The following is an 18,821-nucleotide window of genomic DNA, read 5'->3' as shown; positions in this document are numbered from 1 at the left end:
CAGTGCACATCCTATTCTCTGAGGCTGTCTCCATGAGAGCTGCTTAGTGACTCAGCCCTTGACAATCCAGCCACTCTAATCCAGCAAAACCCCTACATCTGGGTTCCTGGTCTTGGGTGCTGGGATACCAGGAGTCAACACCACCTAAGTACACTCAACTAAGCACAAGAGTGAAGACGCATCAACACAAAAGCCAGTGCGCTTACAATCTTGATGCACCAGAAGATGAATCCATAAATTATCACCCAAATCCAAGATTACCCAAATAACAGCCTCTGGGACTTGCATGACACACATTAGACTTCACTGGAAATCAGCTGCATAAATATTAGAACTTGCTTATTTCTCCCAGCTTTTTTCCTAGGAGTAAATGTTACCAGTCTTCTAGAACACTTCTAGAGCAACACCCAATATTCTAATTTTAATTGTCTAAATTTTGTGTGTGCTTCTTTGAACCTCTTAATCTTGAGTCCCTGCTTTCCTCTTCTACTGAAGTACTGTTAGATATTTAAGTGCATCTCCTTTCCCTCTCAAGACAAAGATGTTATTTCTTTTAAAAAAATCAACTTAGTATTGTTACCTTGAGTAAATAAACCCCAAGAAAACAAGCAGTCAAGAGAACAAAGAATGGAAAACATCAGGTATATTGACAATTTTAATATAAGTTATGATTACTTCAGTTGCAGGTAGGATACAGCCTTAGTCAGGAACCTAAACAATTCTGATTAGAATGAACAAGCAAACATGCACAGTCCTAGGATGCAACAGCTTCTTGCAATTAACACAAATTCTAAAGTGCCAAGTAAGGAAACGAAACAGAACTGACTTCATGTATTTGCTATGTAAGGCTAAATCAGTCAAACTGTCTCTGATGGCCTTTAAAAATGTGGCATTTATACACTTTTAACACCAAACAGCTGTCCTGATTCTACCAGATGATATCAAACAGTTCTCTTGTCCATACAAACAGAGTGAACTGAATTCCTTAAAATTTTTTGCCAGTAATCCTTGCCACACTGCAAACAGCCTTTACAAATCTCGTATCAAATTTATTTGTGGAGGAAAGATTGGGAACTTCTCAAGAGTCCACATACTACTGGAAATGTTGAAAGAATTTTCAACTAAGGGAAAATTATGTGTGGAATTACATACTACACAATATTACAGAAAAAGTAATAGCTGTGTTCTCAGACCAATGTATGTAATACTTTAGTCTATGCCACCAATCATAAAAAGGGTACATACGATGCACAAAAGTGTGATACACACTTCAAATTATTCTTCACTTACACTTGCATGAAATTCCATCTACTTTGTAACAGTGTTTGTACCTTTTACATATTAACAGAAATTGCGACAGAAATAAGTTATAGAGTTAGAGCTTCAGAAGGAAACATCCCACAGGCTGTAATCACATTTGTTTTGAAGCTGTGCTTCCCCATGGATGGGTTCTTGTTTCTTCAGTGTCTCACTGGCTTCAGTGATATAGATGCAGAGATTTATTCACAGAAAATATATTCTGAGTTCTGAAATTTGCTTGAGTGGGGCAGAGACAAAATAAAAGAAACAGAAGGCAAAAGAGAAATAATGCAGCCCAACTTACAGAGTACCAAGCTGAGTTCCACCTAGTCTTGTGCTCACAAGACCACCAAGTTCTCTTATCAACATGTTCATCACTTCACCTGCAAAGGCACCGAAGGCACAGGAATGCTAGTTAAGGTATACCTGTTTCCAATTCCTTCTATTTTGGATGCTGAATGAGTTCAGATTCTTGGGTATACAGGACTCACAGATACAAACAGCTTTTTATTGCTAGAACTAAGCACATTTGATCTAGAGTCATTAAAGCTGGGACAAAATGAAGCTTCTTTGTGGTTTTTTTCAATCAAAAAATACGGTCAACTATGCAGATGATGTAATTATAGCTAAAAATGTGATCATACTTGCTCTAAGAAACTTTGTAAGACAGTTGCAAATTTGCATCAAGATTTGCTTATCCTAGGAATCTTAATATTAGAAAATTAGAAGGAAGCAATTTGTGAAGTCACTCACTCTGAGACTGACTTTCGATCAGGAATCTCCTTCAACTGAGAAAGCAACCACTTGGTTACCATGCTAATTCCCACAGCATTTCCATGATCCCAGTTGATATGAAAAAAACCCCACTAATATATTTCTTTAGAAGAAAAAGATGTTACAGTGAACACAATATGCTTACTTCCCTCTGATTCTCTTGAGATCTACAGACTTTGAACTAACAGTTCAAGCACTTCCATACTCTTTTATTTGGACTCTTGCCTGCCTCTATCCTTTCAGTCAGAACATTACATCTGATGAAGACCAAATTTTCTTCTCATGAACCACAGAAGTCAGGTCAGATACTCATACCACTTTGTTCACTTCCATCCATTCACTTCCAGAACATTTTGCACAGGAAAATCCTGATACAAGAGCCTAAGGAAAAAGTCAAACCTTCTATCACTCCAATTTCTGAACAACACACAAATACCCACTGTCACAGTTTGTTTTTAGCATCAAAATTGAAACACAGAAGCTTCATGATCAGTATTTAAAATGAAATTTTATACAAATAACTTAAAATTGCTCACTGTGGAAAAGGGGAAAAGACATTTCATTTGAACCTGGATTATAAAAGATGCTATCAGCAGTTCAGTTTGGCATCAAATACTGAACTATTCTAACAATAGATTTGACCAAAGTGGATTAGCAGCCTGATAGCCCAATTGTTTATGCTTTAAAAGCTTTGCAGTGGTCTTCTTTGAACTAGGAATCTGGAAAAGCATGTCTTCCAGTGTGCACATGGTTATCTGTCCTGAAGCTTGTAGTTTCGTATAAATATTTCCTAATTTGACAGAAAGGTCAGGGTTCTCTTCCATCTTTTCCCTGACTGTAGCCAGCTAAGGAAGAGAAAATGACAGATTGTTACAGTTCAGCAAGTGGAGATCTCATGCTACCACCACACTGAAGAAAAACAATAACTCATAGTAAAAAAAAAAAGTACACAGTGTAAGATAGGTGGCTAAGGCAATGACTCATGAGGATTTTGTGCAGAGTACATTATGCATCACCACAAAACGGTGGAAATGCACTGGTTATCTATTAGAGAGAGTTTATTGGATTTAAAACTTCCTCAAAGTTGTACAATCCTATTTTAAGTCCTAGTACAAACAAACACATTTATTTTCTATTTAAATCCAGGAAATGTGATTGCTTCCTGGAATCCACTTTCCAGATCAGCAAAATTTGTATTATTATTAAATATCTTTGCAAATGTACAGTACAAATCAGTAAAATTCAGGCTATAGAAGACTGAGAAGTTCTGTATGCCAAACATAAGAGTATGAGCTGAAGTGTTAAGTAAATCCCTTAAAAAATATTATTATCAATAAAATTCTGTGGAAGCGGACTGTTAGGACTAATGCTTAATCATCTTTTGGTAGCTAAAAATTTCCCAAAGTCAAAATACAACACTAACACATGCAACATTTATTGCAATGACTTTACAAAACTAAAGGCTGCTTAAACAATTTCTTTTCGACATAGCAGCTAATATATATGGGCTATGTTTTGAAAACTTGGCTCCCCCCTTCTCCTAATGTTTATTATTTTGCATAACAGTTATTAATTTTGTTTACAAAAATTAAAAGCAGCAGGGAAAGACTAAGTATTTATTTAATAACACAGTCTTAAATGTCTTATTCTGTAGGCACATCCAAAATGAATATGCTAAATAAGCTTCAGGAAAAGCAGCAGCAATGCTGACAAACTGAGAGGGGCTACATATGTGCTCTGAAGGAAGCCTTCTTATTGATCAAGACTGTAAAAGCTAGTTTTCACAGTAAAATATAGTTAAATAGCAAAAGCTACAATTTCCTATATCACTCTTCCCCATATAGCATCATAGGTCTTTCATATATTACCAACTTAAAAATATCACTGTTACCAGAAACTTTATTCTCATTTCATAAGAAATGAAAATAGCATAGGAGGCAAGGGATTAAATTATTTAATGCCAATAGGGAAAGTGTCATCTACATTCAGATGAAATAAGAGCTTCTAGAAGCAAGATCCACAATAAAAAATGAAGCGAACAGCTAAGTGTTTCGTTCAACAGCAGAGGAAGCCAGCCAGCTGCTTTGGCATCGGAATGCATCAGAACCCAAAAAACTACAGCACAGTGAAGTTAGGCACCTGAAGTTCTGAAGGTTAACCATCATTATCATGGCTCAGCCCAGTACCATGAACATTCTCATCACTGCATACTTACCACCTGCTCAGAAAACTCAGTTTTTTTCACAAAGGGAGGAGTATCTACTTCCACTGCTGCCTCTAACGTATTTATTACTTCTTTTAGCAAACCAGATCTGAGCTGGACAAGAACCTTAAAAATAAAATAAAAACACACCACACAAATAGCACGTATCATAAGAACGCAATCTTTTTTTTAAAATGGTTGAGGAAGACAGGAAGCAAAGCAGGACAAAATACATATCCAGACGGTGCACTGAGAAAAACCCATTCATTGCAAAGAAAGTGACAGAATAATCAATTTCCTCAAATATTTCAGGTTTTTTAACAGCCGGGACCTGGAAACAAAGGGTGAGGCTTGAGGCAGAGCTCCTCTGACGAAGCTGCATTACCTGCTCTTGAATAAAGTGCATTTTACCATAGTTTAGAGAGGTCACTTACATGGCACATGCAGACTTTCTCTCGGATTGTAGACTGTGCAAGTGAACAAAAAAATTGTTGTACGTACATGTGTGGATAATGTTTGTAGGGCTGAAGGAGGTCTGAAGTGGGCAGAGCATTTACTTGGAGCTGGGTTTTTTAAATCTTTTGGAGCTAGAAAGAACAAATCATAACTAGAAATTGTTTAGGGGTCTATGCTCACAGATGTAGGATTTGTCTACTTTACATTCCCACCTATGGTAGGAAGTGATTTTAAAAAATGGGTGGAGGTTGTTAACTGTTCAGAATGTAAGTCATCCAACTGACAGAAATTGTCTGTTGGCTCAAAAAAAAATCTCAGCAACACCACCAACACATGCCTCTGCTAGTAACAGGCTGGTCTGTTACTTTGCACTTGGAGTTTTTGGCCAGTATAGCATACTCTGCAAGATTTTAATACAAGGTAAGCATACTTACTTTAAGATTATTGTATAGTTTGTTCTCTGTTCTCATTATCTGGGAACAATAAAATTTGGCTTGTGGTACATCATTCTGGGAAGGAATAATAAATAATAATAAAAAAGTCATACACATGCCAAAACCTTGCACAATAAAAGTTCAAGAAAAACGAAAGTCCTTCACAATTTTTCAATAAATCACAAAGCATCATCTAGAACCCCTTTACCAAGACCCATAGACACCAAACAGCACCCAGCCTGAAAAAGGAATACCCCATGCTGGAGTTCCCATGTCATCTGGCTCTTTAGTACAGTGTGTCTGTCACATGTAACCAACATTGAGTACGAGATCACCTAAAAGATGGAAGGTCTACACACATGCTGAGTTCAACACATGTCAGAGTAATGAAGTGCCGCATACGTTACTGTGGATATTTATCCTGCCTGGCCCCTCTAACCTTTTGGACATACACATTTACAGTACTGTATCTATGTCATCAATTGATTTGTATAGACAGTAAATGTTACACTGACATTTACTAGACCAAGCAATGTTACTTGCGATTAAGAAACACCTTACAGCAAGAAGTACTGTCAAAAAGTATTCTGCTTAAGGAACAATTAAAGGTAATGTGGAGCATTACTCCATTTGCAAAAAAAGAATTTCACCATGCCATTGTGCACATGAATAAATTTATTTCAATGATGCTATTGTTCAGTGTCTCCATTCACAGAGACAGAGCAAAAAAGACCACACAGTGCATAAGAAACTTTTAACAATTCTACTCCATTCATTCAAATTTGTGAATAAGATCAAATCTACAGCCCTTCCAGTGTCTCTGACCTCTGTTTTAACATGAAACAGAGAAGGTTCAGGACATACTCAACCTGTACACACAAATTAATGGCAGAGGAAATGCAAACTTTATTCCAAACTTTAGAATTTCCTAATTATTATTCTCCTGCTCCATTTTTCACCCTGTGCTGCCTCAGAGCCTTTTCATATCAGTACTTAGGCATATGAGGTATAGGAAAACCTCCACAGGCAGAAGGAGACAGTCCACCTCCCAGGCAGTAGGGAAATACACATCAAAGCCTTTGAGACTGCCTCCCAAGACAAACATTTTAAAGAGATGATTGTGCAAATATTTTAGATTATAATTTTAATTCTATTTAAAGGAAATCACCACTAAATAGCAGTATCTGCAGGATACTAGATGTTGACATCTAACCTGTTGACCCAACTGTAATTTTTTAATATTCTAGATGGTATTGTCACCAGCACAAAATACGTGTGCATTAGACTCAAGACACATGTTTAGATTTAAGAACTTCCATATTCAATTTGTGTGAGCATTGTCTATAATCCTATTGTTCCAATAATCCCTAAAAGTTCCAATACTTGAAGTTATTACATTGTGCCTCCTCCATGTTAGCTTCCTTTCACTATCTGTCTATAAAAAAAGTAAAGAGTATCTCTCTCCCTATAGAGACCCAGGCACAACCGAAAACAAAAGAGACTGCACCTGCTTGAGAGCAGTTGCCATCGCAAAGCAGTATGCTCTCAGTGGTAACGTGTCACCTTTTAGCTGTGCTTCTTCAAGCAGTCTCATAGAGATTTTGGAAGATTCCAGGTTGCCCTGCACAGAAATATCAGAGGAAGTTGTGCTTGTTATTCTGGTTACCTGAAAGGACTGTAAGCACCTGCAATCACATTCAGAAGGTATTCAGAAGTCAACACACTGTGCTATCACAAAGGCAATATGTATCTGAACCCAGATATAAGCAGATTCTGAGCAGCACTTTTTGAGAAACACAACATCAAAATATGGTATTTAAAGTGACAGAGGTCACAGGAGGGTAAAAATAACTTCTATTACTTTAACAACTACACCTCACCCTAACTACTTGGGCTACTGCAACTGATGAAACAGCCCCAGCAGTATCCTAAACAAACAGACATTTTCATTTTCACTTACAAATAATTTCCAAATCAGGAAGGAAGATTAATTTTTGTCATTACTTTATTCTGAAAGCTACATTAGATAGTTACTGAAAATCAACATTTTCTAAGCACTGAACTATTCAGTACCACTAACTAAAGAAATCTGGGTATGTGTGAATTTGAACATTTAGCCATTTTTAGCCTCTCTTAAGGATTAATTTTTGAAAAATGCTGAAAAAAGTATATATTCTAATATGACAGCTTAGACATTCACCTTTTTCCAACACAGAAAGCTTTCATTATTGTTGGGAATTTTCAACAGTTGATAGTAAAAGGCAATGAATTTATCGGTGTGCTAACTCTCAAACCATCAACTCTCCAAACCAGTGCTGCTCATACTGGAAATTATGAGTGGAACTGACTGGACCCCAAACAAAATAGTATCTGCCAAACTTAAAAGCTGGCAGCAGGAAGGTTTTGTAACAACTGGTACCACCAATGTGTGTAAGAGTCCTCAGACCTGGTGTTGATTTCTGTTCCTATTCAAAGTGTCAGTCCTGCAAAATATTGTTTAAAATACATTCCTTAAAAATTTAGAAATATTTCGACCACCAGAATATTGATTATTATTACATAAATACTTTTTTTATCATCAAAAGGCCTATAGCTCTTTCCTGCACCAAAAGAAAGACAATCTGTTACCTCTGAGTATGGCAGTGCATCAGTGATTTAAACCACCCCAGAAGTGTTTTAGACTTGACCTTAAAAATACCTCTGTACAAAGATTAAACATTAATTCCTTTGTTTATCTACTGGAAATAATCTGAGCTTTAAGCCTTGTACTTTTTTTTTTACTTGGTCTCTGGCAAGGTTATTCTAAAGAACCAAGAACAGTAAAAACCCAGTAAAGCTTTTAATGATACCAGTACCATTATTTCTATTATTTGAGTAGTGCATCTTGAAGATACTTCAAGATTTTTTGCTGACATTTCTTATCTTGCATCATGAGAAAAAGAAAATTTGAACTTCATGTTTTCTTCTCCTCCTAACAGATGAATCAACAGATTAAGCTTTTAAAAGAGCTCCACCTAATCCTCTTTAGTGCATAAAGGGTTCCTACAGCTTATTTGCTCATTGACAGTATTTTATCCACAAATTTATTGTGACTATTCAACCAACCAGGTGACAGTGCAGAACCATTTCCCCTCTCTTTTTATCAATAATAATAATGGGCTGGACTGTCTATTGAAAATATATGTAGGGACAGAAGTAACAGATGCCTCAGGAAACTATTCCTGTTGCATGTGCCTTGGATCCCAGCCTTCTAACTGCAGGCCATGTTAAAAAAACTTGAAAAAATTTTAGAAAAGAAGCTACAGCAGACCTAAAGGCACCTTAATTCATTAGAACTGAGAATTTTAGAAAAACCACGCAAACTACTGCTGAGGTACCATTTTAGGCTAGCTCCTTTTTATCACATAACACTCAGTTTCGTTGTATGTTAACTGAGAAACCTGAGGAAGTTTAGTCCAGTGGTACAATTTTTTCCTCAGCTAGTGGAAAAGATGATGACAGGGAAGAAGACTTTCCAAATGAGTTTGGGAAGGGTTCATGTTCAAACTTCAGATTGCGGAACTGACTCAAATCTGGAGAGGAAGATCAAAATAAAAGTTTTGGGATCTCACTTTGCTATGGAAGGGAAACAGTTCTAAGGAAACACTCATAGAACTGATGTATTCTGGTTTCTTACCATGCTCGTGCTCCTTTTCTTTCAGCTAAAAATACAGGTAAGCTCAAGGGGCTGCCTGTCTATTTGAAGGCATTCGTTTATGTTTCTTTTCTTCCCCCAGCTGTCCAGTTTCATCAGACATGTAGGGAACAATTACCATTGACAACCCTATTCCTTGTCAAATTTGTGTACAATTAAAATGGTTCAAGACTGCTTGTTGGGGGAGGGGAGAAATGGATAGGGGATGTCTGGCAAACAGAAAATATCATGTATATGCCTTAAGGAAATGAGACTATAAAACCAATACTGAGGCTGAAGCACAGAGTATTGTCTGAAGAGATGCAAAAATCACACAGAAAGAATACTCTAAGGTAATCAAAGGCTGTACTAAAAGAATTTGCTCCTTAATGCTTATGTCCATGCAACATTTTGGAGATTTGCTTTGTGACATTAGTTTATATGGGGAACTATATATGTGCACCATATCACATATCATGAAGCACCTCAGGACTCAAATACATTTAAAATACTTGCACGAGATACGAAAGCATGATATGGAACATACAGAAATTTTAAAATCAAAAAAAAGCAAGAGATAGAAAAGGCATTTCAAAAACTTTTTCATTCATAATACTTACCAGTTTATAGCATATTGCAAATGCAAGAAGATAGGTTTCTTTGTTGAAAGGTATACCTTGATTTTTCATTTCTACCAGAACTTCCAAAGCACCTATTAAAAATATATTACTGTTACTCACTTCATAAATTTAAGACTCATAATTGAAAAGAAGAAACAATTCAATGAGATATGAGTTCGGTAAGTTTATTTGAAAATACGAATGTAAACTGAAATCTGTTATTCGAAAAATTCAAAAAGAGTTACTCAGGGTCAGTTGGATCTTTCAATTTAGCAAGGAGGTTTTCAGTTTACACTAGCACATGGCCTTACTCTTCTATTATTCTTATATGAAAATCTAAAACTAAATTCTGTATACTTGACAAAGACACCCTCATTCTTCCTAACTGCCCAGAAAACTTCCACCACTGTAAGTAAACTACGTAGCATCTCCTCATTAACTCACATGGTCCATTTCACAATGCTGCATTTAGGTGCTGATCTAGGTTTTTCTTACAGTGGCTTGGTCTCAACTTTTAGGACAACTGCTGAACTTAAATTTGCCAAATGTCAAGAGACCAACCACTATGAGTTCAACAAATATCAAAAAGGATTTGCTTGAAAAGCTTTAAGGTTTTCTCATGGAAAGTCTTTTAAATTAGGTCAGATTATTCCTCCTTTAAGTTAGGTCAGATTATCTTCACAAAGGGCCAAACTGATTTGAAGCATTGGACTTCTACATAGCAGTAGCCACTCTGCATGAGGACACAAGTAAATCAAACCAAGAGAAGAATATGGTCTGGTTTTGGACAAAAGGTACACTTCCTTGCTCTGACACAAATGCAGAATGGCGAAAAAATTGTTCAGAAACTTACCATTCCAAAACAAAATGCTATGGGAAATTACAAAGCAAAGAGAAGTAACACTTCAGCGAAGTGGGTTTGGGGAACAAGCTCTCTGAGATAACAACAGTTCTGTGCAACTTGAATGACAAAAAGTCTGTGGGAAGTATGAAAAATAGACCCTTCCATTTTTATTACACACTATAGTGCAACTCCTTCACACCTACAGCTATTTACATGATGTTTGGCTATCTAAAATCATAGCCACACACCAAATATATACATATACATATACACCCCCCCAACCACACACCCACCACTTACAGTGAGAAGTATCCTCCCCAAAATTTATTTGCCTTAGCAAATATAGTACTTACTTTCAAAATGGCCCTTTTTAAACAACATAGTCATCAAAATATGGAATGATGTACTGTCTGAGAAAAAACCATGCAAATTCTGGAGAGGAAATAGAACAAGCATTAAAAAAGTCAGGAAAGTGAACAATCTTACTGTGCACAGTATTTAGCAGGTCTTCCTACTGGAATAAGTCTCATCTTTACAAGTTCAACATTCAACTCTCTGGGCTCCCTGACTGACTGTCCCTCTGTCAAATGATGTCTAAAATACCAGTGGCTCATTATGGTTGAAAGCTCACTAAAATGAAACACAAATTTCCCAAAGAGTCCCGCTACCATTTTTTTTTAATGACCTCTAAGTCAGTGCAAGCAGAAGTCACTGACAGCTTGTAGCTGATGAACAGTATCTTTGGCCTAAAGTACCACCACCATGAAATTGAACACGTTTTTTGCTATTCACTATATCACATGATCAGCACAAGACCTTGAGTGATGATGGCAAGAGTAGCAGGAGAGAGAGGAACTAAATTTTATGTTTCACTTCAACTACACTGTATGTTGGGAATAGACCAGTAAAATGTCAGAGGTATTGTGCTTCTGCAGCAGAATCTGGAGAAGTGTTACTGTACCTTACTATCCACCATTTACTATGGTCCTATAAGTACAGCAGTTCCTGTCTTAATGACACAGATCTCAATTTAAAAAAAACCAAACCAAAATAGAAACTACATAGGCTCTTTCTTAGACACGCCTAACTTAAGAATAGTAGCAAGACTTCTCCCGTTTCTGGCTAGACATATCTCATGCCTTACTGAATTAATATCAGCAAGATTTTCACTGGCTGCCAGAGATTTTTGAAGTCACAACATCATTGCACACACTGGACCTGATTATTATCTTGCCATAATAGCAGACACAGAATTTTAGAGATGTTCAGAAACAAGTCCTTTAGTTTCTTCAGCGCTAAAATGGCCAAGTTCCTGAGCTGATGAGTATCATACCACCCCTACAGGGTTCAGAGAGAGACTGAAGTACAGAGCAACACAGTGAACCTGTGGGTGCAAGTGACCCAAGGGATTTCAGAGGACTACTACAGAAAAACTCACAAGTGATCATTTCCAAGAATGATTTAATGCAACATAAGATGCAGGAAAACATGCACTAGCTGTTTTCATTTAAGCAATTATTTCTTCATCAATACTTTTTATTCAATTTTTATTTAAATTACGAAATCATACAGGAATAAAATAAAGTTACCAGTCAAACTAAGATCTAATTTCCTTTTAATTACTGTTTTAAAATAAAAGCCACGTAATCTGCATATCTACATTAATGTCATAGACATCCTTGTTAAGGCAACACACCTTCAAATCTATGAGCGCATGCAAGGCTCATGTGTAGCATACCATTACTCATAATTGACTAATAATAGTAACAACAATATTTTCAGTATATATAGGGGTATTACCTGATCTTTGATAAGTTCTACTGCAGGTCTTTCAAGGTCTAGCTCATAACACAGCCTCATAAAGAGTGGCCCAAATTTAAAATTATGTAAGGTAGTGATTCCATTCTGTTCATGGTACCTATGGGAAAGATTAAAAAGTTAATCACACAGGGCATGGAATTTGCCAAGGGAGAACAGCTTTAAATAGAGAGCAAGATCTGTAGGTGCAATGACAGAAGCACACTCTCCTATCTGCACCAGCCAAAGATATATAGATAACAGGAAATTAATTCTAAGGAAAATTATTGTTTTGATCAAACTAATAAATTAACTAGTAATAAATAATCTCTTCTATTACCAATAAAGTAACCTTCATTGGATAAATAATAGAATGGGTCTCTGCCTTGAAAATTCCAAGCTACTTTACCTTCTATTCATGGAACAATAGCAAAGGAAGTTGCAGCAGCTTATTTTAGCAGCAGCAGCTGCTAAAACACCTCAACAAAAAGATAAAGCATTTCACTTTTTTCTTTATAGGCCCTGTATTGTACTTGCTGGGAAAGTTTTCACTCACAAAACCTCCTGCTATTGAGTACTGGCTGCAGGACAGTTTATGACCAGGTGTGTCTTGGCTGGAAATGCCTCTGAACACCTCTGCCTTGCAGCTGTGGGATAATTTTTCTCTGTGGTTCACCACACAGTAGGACACCACTTTGCTCCCATAGCTTAACTCTCCTTTGACTTCAGAGTCTAGAGGGTTGGAAGATCCAAAGTATTTAAATAAAAATACAGCCTTAAAGGATTAACTATGCATATTGCAACTGAATTAGGGCAAGACCTCAACTGCAGATATAACCTGGGATGATCTAATAAAAGCAAAATAAAGACAGAAAAGAGTGTTACCTGGATTGTTAAAAATACCTGTAAATAACTTTTCTGGCTAGTTCCACATCAGATGAAGTCTGACATAAATGCAGCAAATTTTTTAATTCATTTCTGAGAATTATTCCATTTTTGTTTAGTTTTTCTTTAATATTTTTAAAATATTGATCTGAAAATAAAACGCATTACAGCATCAGTCTATAGACAATTCCATTACCTGAGTTACATACTTGATACCTGAAACATGGAGACTCAATGAAGCAGAACTCTTGTTTTTTCACCAAGAAAACTGCATAAAACTTCTTACAGACCAGCATGCCATTGTGTCCCCATAAAGACATGTCAGAAAACCAAGAAGATGCTTACTGTGAATTTAATTTCACCGTGTTATGGAGCATATCAGGGTAATGCAAAAGTTTTAACAAGTAACAAAGTTTTGTGACATTTTATGTTCTTTTTCTAAAAAGCAAGCAAACAAACAAAACCATTTCCACTCAGCATTCAAATGACTGTAAGAACTTCTGCTCAATACTGTTCATACAGAAGACTTAAATTCCTTTACAGGTGATGAACACATAAAGACTTTCATACATAATCTACGTATTTCTTTAAATAGCTATAAACTTAGAATTGCTACCCTTCTGCCCCAAAAAAGAGGGTTCTCTATCCAGCATATTTTCCTGTGACAAAGCAAGCACAAAGACCAGTCCTTCAGTTGGTAATTTCAAGCCTCTGACTCAGACATACGCAAGGTTAAAATCACATATACTACCTGGCAGCTCCATTCCTCTCATGGTGCTGCCCCCATCTTGGGCAGGGAAGTGGACTTTTTTGTAGCAGTTGCTGGGTCACTGCTGTTCCCAAGCTAGTAACCTACACAAGAGGTGCAAAGTAGGCATCCCAGAGATGCCTATGTGAGAGAACAATGTGTGCAGTTACTTAATACAAATCTGTCACTACATGCAAATACAAGTCCTTACTCAAGACTGAAGTGCAGAGTTGAACCCTGCAAAGTCAGAAGAATGCATACAAGTACGCATATATAATGGCTGGGATGTGTTCAAAGGTGTGCAGAAATTTCAAAAATATTTGGGATCTGAACTGTATTTACATTATTCTAGCTAAATGTATAAGTGCTGTAGCTAATAGTATAACTATTGTAGTTAATATTTACCTTATAACAATAATAAATAATAGCTATTATATATTCTGTGTAACAGTTATTGCTGCTTTTCCCACTTCTAAATCAAGTTTATTACGAGCCCTAATTATTTCTTTTCATTTTTCAGGTATAACATTAAACACTCAATACAAAAACCACACACACATATGCACAAATAGGTGCTTGGAACAATGTTTTCATTAGTTTTCAGAGGATCCAGTCTGCATGAAAAAAGAAGGTCAACTGTGAACTATAAAGCAAAATATTTGGCTTCTACTAACCTGCTTTAGCAAGAATGATTGACCCACAGCAGTAAATTCAACATTTCTCAAGTACAGGATGAATAAAATACAATGTATCATCATCACAGCAAAATGTAACGATATTATGACTTACAACTGCACAATTTAAATTCTACTTAATATAGAAAAACCATCAGGATGACTTTACTTCCCTCTCTGTCCCAGAAGAGTAGTTGATATAAAACTAGGTTTGATTATTTGTCTCTTCTTGCCTTAAAATTAACTACAACCTTTTCAACCATTGTCAATTTGTATCACCAGCACATCCACACATGATAAACCAGGAGTTTTACCTAGCTTTTCTGAAATAATAAGGGCGGCTTTATGTTTATGATTCTTCAAGAAAGGAATTTGTATACATTTAAAGTAGCTTGACAAAATCAGAAAAAATTCACTGATCCTGCTCCTACATGAATTTGGAAAACCTGAATTTGTTTTCCATATTCTGAGTATCATATATCATCTGGAATCGGGTGTACAACTGAGAACTCCCATTAGGCAAAAGAAAAAAATCTAAAAAAAATGCTAACAAAATGTATGGAGCAAATTAAAAAAAAAAAATACTGTGATAGCCCTTTTCTGAATAGTTAAGCAACTATTTAGCTTTGTCTTAACAGTTTTCTGTGATGATATTATAATTGGAGCAAGATTTGTAGACAGAAACAGTTCTTTTTATAAGACTATCTAAAAAAGTTGGGAAAGAGAGGGCACAAACATTTCAGAACTTATGTGAACACCTTGCATACATCAAAGCATGTCTACACGTATTCTCAACACAGCATAACTAATACAGTTTCATTCTACAAAGCCTCAGATCTTCCAAAAATGTTAACTACAAAAAATTTGCAAGAGGAAGACATAAATTGTTTCTTTGAATGGGGTCAGTTGTGTCATATTTTTATGACTTTGACTGTTTGTTTCCTAAGACTCATGCTAAAATGGTGACTATGAATTAAATGCTATACCTTTATTGCCATGAAGTTCATTTCTAATTTCCACTTTCATCTGCTGAAATTCTTGTAACTTTATATCTTCTTCTGTTAGCAGATACCGTTTCCCTGCCATAAGAAAAAAAGAGGAAGGCTCAGTTTTATGTTGCACTGTGATTTAATAATACTGAACCTTGCATTTATGAATTACAATTGTGTGATGACAGACCATTGAGATATGACACTAAAAAGCAGACTGCAAAAACTGCAGTTGCTCACATCACTGACAAAAGAACCCAAATAATACGTCACAGCTTTCCAGAGCTTATGTGTACAGGAATGAAGAAGTATCTAGTTATTGGATGTGCAAAAGAAAAACTAGAGGCTACATTCCTCTCCACTGAGCCAAGGTACAAGAGGATTCTGCACAAGATTCCTGCCCCACCTCCCCCCAGACCCCTTTATCCTTTTATAAGGATTTGCCTTGTTTTCCTCTGTTTTCCACAATTCACTACCGGCACAACTTGCTCACCCCACAAGTGCTGTCCTTGCTACTATAAAAGGAATCATTCTGGAAGCTCCAAATGCAGTAGGAAGACACAAACAGCCTATTTTTAAAAAACAACAAGCCTGTTACTTGGATTGTAGTACCACTTGGGAGACCTAGTGAAGTTCTGCTGCAGTACAGACATCAGAGGTTAAGACAGTCACTGAGTCTAGAGTGTCAAAATTAACTTTGGGTGCTAACCTTAACTGTACTGTGTTGCAAGCTGCTTTAAAACAAGAATCATGCAAAAGCTATTTGACAAGTTTTTGCTGTCACAAAACCAGGTGTCCAGTAGATTTTTATTTGCAACTACAGACTTTGTAACAGAGAGCCACAGTAACAGCTGACACTGTTACAATCTAATATTTTAAGGTTTTGGCTTATAAAGACTATTCTAACCACTAAAGGACAAGAGCAAGTATTGACCTGAGTTATGTTGTTTATTCTCATTCTGCATATGCCTAGGAAAATGTAACTGGCCATTTAAATAAAAACACTTGTTTGCTATGCAAGTGAAGCATGATAATGACACACTTCATAAAACCAGAAGAAAAAAATCCATTAAACGGCACATTTATCCATTAAATTTAATTGAAGCCGTTCCAATGGGTAAACAAATACATTTTATTCAGCATGAAATTGACCTGTATTACACTGCCATTTCCTTTCCACCGACCTCTGCTGGTCTAGCAGTGAAAGACCATCCCTGTCTTGGGCCTCTCCAAAGCTGGTGCAGGAATCATGCTGGCCTGGGGTGGGGATAGCGCACCACACATCATGGACACTCAGTGGTCACACAGTGTCAACAGAGAGAGTGGGGCAGCAGAATGTTATCCTTCTAGAATTCAATTTCCTGAACTGTACTGCTTCCTTAGATTCACACTTTACAGGGTTACAGAAACAGTTCAAAACCAAAGGCACCACCAAGGAAAAAGGAGGGAGATGGATATGAGGGCTGGCATGTGCAGGTGGTGCAGGCTACCCCAGAGAATTCAACCAACCAACCTGCTTAGCCTCAAGCATACTGCAACCCTCTATATGGCCAGCCAGTGAAGAGGATCACAGAGCACCACTCCGAGAGAGGGGGTTCCATGTCTCTGAGGAGTATAACAGAGGTGTAACCTGAGCAAAACTTTCACCACTGCTGGCACAGTGGGCCAGGAGCCCAGCCAGGACCTAGGCTGGAGAGCCCTCTGCCATATGCCGCTTTTCCATGTGCCCCCATTTATCCCCGAATCCCAGGGTCTGGATAACGCCGTCATCCTCCCAGAATAAATACACATTTACAAAGCCGCATGTTTATTTGTTTGGTTGTTTCCTTTTAAATGTCATATCCTGACAGCAGCAAGCAGGGGATACACTAACACTGACCTCTGAGGTGACCTTACTGCGGCCTTTCAGTGGGGCCTACAAGAGAGCTGGAGTGGAACATGCACAAGGGCAGGTAGTGCTAGGACACATGGGAATGGCTTTCAGCTAGTTAAAGGCTTTGATTATAGAATAGGTTTAGGTAAGATATGAGGCAGAAATTCTTTACTGGGAGGGTGGTGAGACAGTGGAGTAGGTTGCTCAGAGAAGCTGTGGATCTAGCATCCCTGGACATGCTCAGGGCCAGGCTGGATGGGGCTCTGAGCAATGTGGTCTAGTGGAAGGTGTCCCCATGGCACGGGGTTCGCATTGGATGATACTTAAAGTCTCCTCCAACCCAGGCCATTACGTGATTGCTTCTCCGATTCTGTGACGACGCCGACTCTCCCCATGGGGTACCTCTGCCGCGTCAGCTCGGCCTGCACACCGCAGCGCTCCGGGCACCCCGCGCCAAGAGACGCATCCGCGCTGGAACTACAGCTCCCGTCAGGCCCACAGCTGGTAGCGGCTGGCGGGCCTGCCGGGAGCTGCAGTACTCCGGTAGCTCCCCAGCCGGCGGGCTGCCCCGCGCCCCGCCGGCCATCCCGGCGCCCACCCCCGCCGCGTACCCCGCGATACCTCCGGGCGCGCAGCCCCAGCCGCCTGGGCCGGGCGGGCGGACAGCCGAACGCCGCGCCGCCTCCCGCACCACCCGCCCGGAGCCGCCCGCCAGCACCGCCGCCATCTCCCGGCCGGGCCCGCGGGGCGGGGCGCTCATAGCCTTCCCCGCGCTCCCGCCCGCCTCCTCCGGCCTCGGCGCCATGGCCGCCCCCGTGCTCCGGCGCGCCGTACTCTGCAGCGGGAGCGCACTCGGTGCGGCCCCAGGTCGGTGCGCTGCTGGCGGGGCGGGGGGCGCGGCGCTGGTTGTCGTGGTTGCCGCAGGCTGCGGTGAGGGAGCGTGAGCAGGGACGGGGTGCTGCGCAGCGACTTCATTCACCTTTCCCCCTTTCTCTGTGTGCATGTGTGGCATTGGAGACAGCTCAGAAGACGTTTTATGGCTAGTATGTAGTGCAGGAGAGTGTTCGCAATTTGTTTTTTAGTAGATAATCCCCCGTGCCTGTGCCGATTTCATAACTCGACACGGTAGGACCTGCCTTTTTGGGTGAGGGGAAGCCACGCGGAATTGCACAGGAGGCCGCCAAACCCGCGGCAGTGCGCGTTCAGCAAAACTGGTACCGGCGGTGACAGAGGCGCCAGCAAGGCTGATGTTTTGGAAAAGCTAAAGATCTGACCTTTGGGAAGAACTGAGCCCAGTAACGTTTGGGTAGTGGTGGTGATGAGTGGCTGCCGCCCTCGCCGAGCACGCGTTTCTCTGTGCTGCTTGCTGGTAGCTGCGGACGCGCGGCCCCACCGCGCCGCCCCGGCGCTCACACACACAGGGCCTGTGCTGCGGAAAATAGGCCCTGGAAGCCTCGTGCTTGCTAGTGGCCTCCTTAGCTGTGAATGAATGAACGACTTTTCCTTTATGCTAAAGAAAAAAAACAACAAAAAAAGACCCAAAAGCCGCCAC

At 39.0% G+C, this 18,821-nt stretch overlaps 2 protein-coding genes across 3 annotated transcripts in view; one reads left to right on the top strand and one right to left on the bottom strand.

The window, feature by feature from the left end:
* Positions 1–637: 637 nt before the first annotated feature.
* PTCD2 (pentatricopeptide repeat domain 2) lies at positions 638–15,480 on the bottom strand. The gene is made up of 10 exons (XM_042053931.1): positions 15,394–15,480; positions 13,737–13,837; positions 13,004–13,133; positions 12,104–12,221; positions 10,657–10,735; positions 9,460–9,551; positions 6,674–6,787; positions 5,167–5,241; positions 4,289–4,402; positions 638–2,918 (listed from the first exon to the last, which is right to left on the bottom strand). Exons 2-10 carry the CDS (start codon positions 13,756–13,758, stop codon positions 2,694–2,696), a joined length of 969 nt encoding a protein of 322 aa, XP_041909865.1. The 5' UTR covers positions 13,759–13,837; positions 15,394–15,480; the 3' UTR covers positions 638–2,693.
* A 2,158-nt stretch (positions 15,481–17,638) lies between these two features.
* MRPS27 (mitochondrial ribosomal protein S27) overlaps positions 17,639–18,821 on the top strand; it is a 44,234-nt gene continuing 43,051 nt past the window's right edge. The window contains exon 1 of one of the 2 annotated variants that reach the window (XM_042053929.1): positions 17,639–18,136. In XM_042053929.1, coding sequence (XP_041909863.1) covers positions 18,073–18,136 — 64 coding nt within the window. In that variant the 5' untranslated portion in view covers positions 17,639–18,072. The remainder of the gene's footprint in view (positions 18,137–18,821) is intronic. The other variant, XM_042053928.1, reaches the window with a different exon arrangement.

Source organism: Corvus kubaryi, unplaced genomic scaffold, assembly GCF_017639235.1.
Source record: "Corvus kubaryi isolate FWS band 111438036 unplaced genomic scaffold, C.kubaryi_AGA036_p1.0 split1-37296, whole genome shotgun sequence".
Lineage (NCBI taxonomy): Eukaryota > Metazoa > Chordata > Aves > Passeriformes > Corvidae > Corvus > Corvus kubaryi.
The sequence above is the reverse complement of the archived record's forward strand: the minus strand, read 5'-3'. Positions and strand labels throughout refer to the sequence as shown.

What these genes read in the sequence shown, in the direction of transcription:
- PTCD2 (XM_042053931.1), bottom strand. Translation starts at nt 13,758, where the DNA reads ATGAGAGGAATGGAGCTGCCAG. An exon ending in GCCAGAAAAGTTATTTACAG is followed by an intron (nt 12,222 to 13,003) that starts GTATTTTTAACA and finishes TCTTTCCCATAG; the next exon opens with GTACCATGAACAGAATGGAA. An exon ending in CTGAGTTTTCTGAGCAGGTG is followed by an intron (nt 2,919 to 4,288) that starts GTAAGTATGCAG and finishes TCTCTTCCTTAG; the next exon opens with CTGGCTACAGTCAGGGAAAA.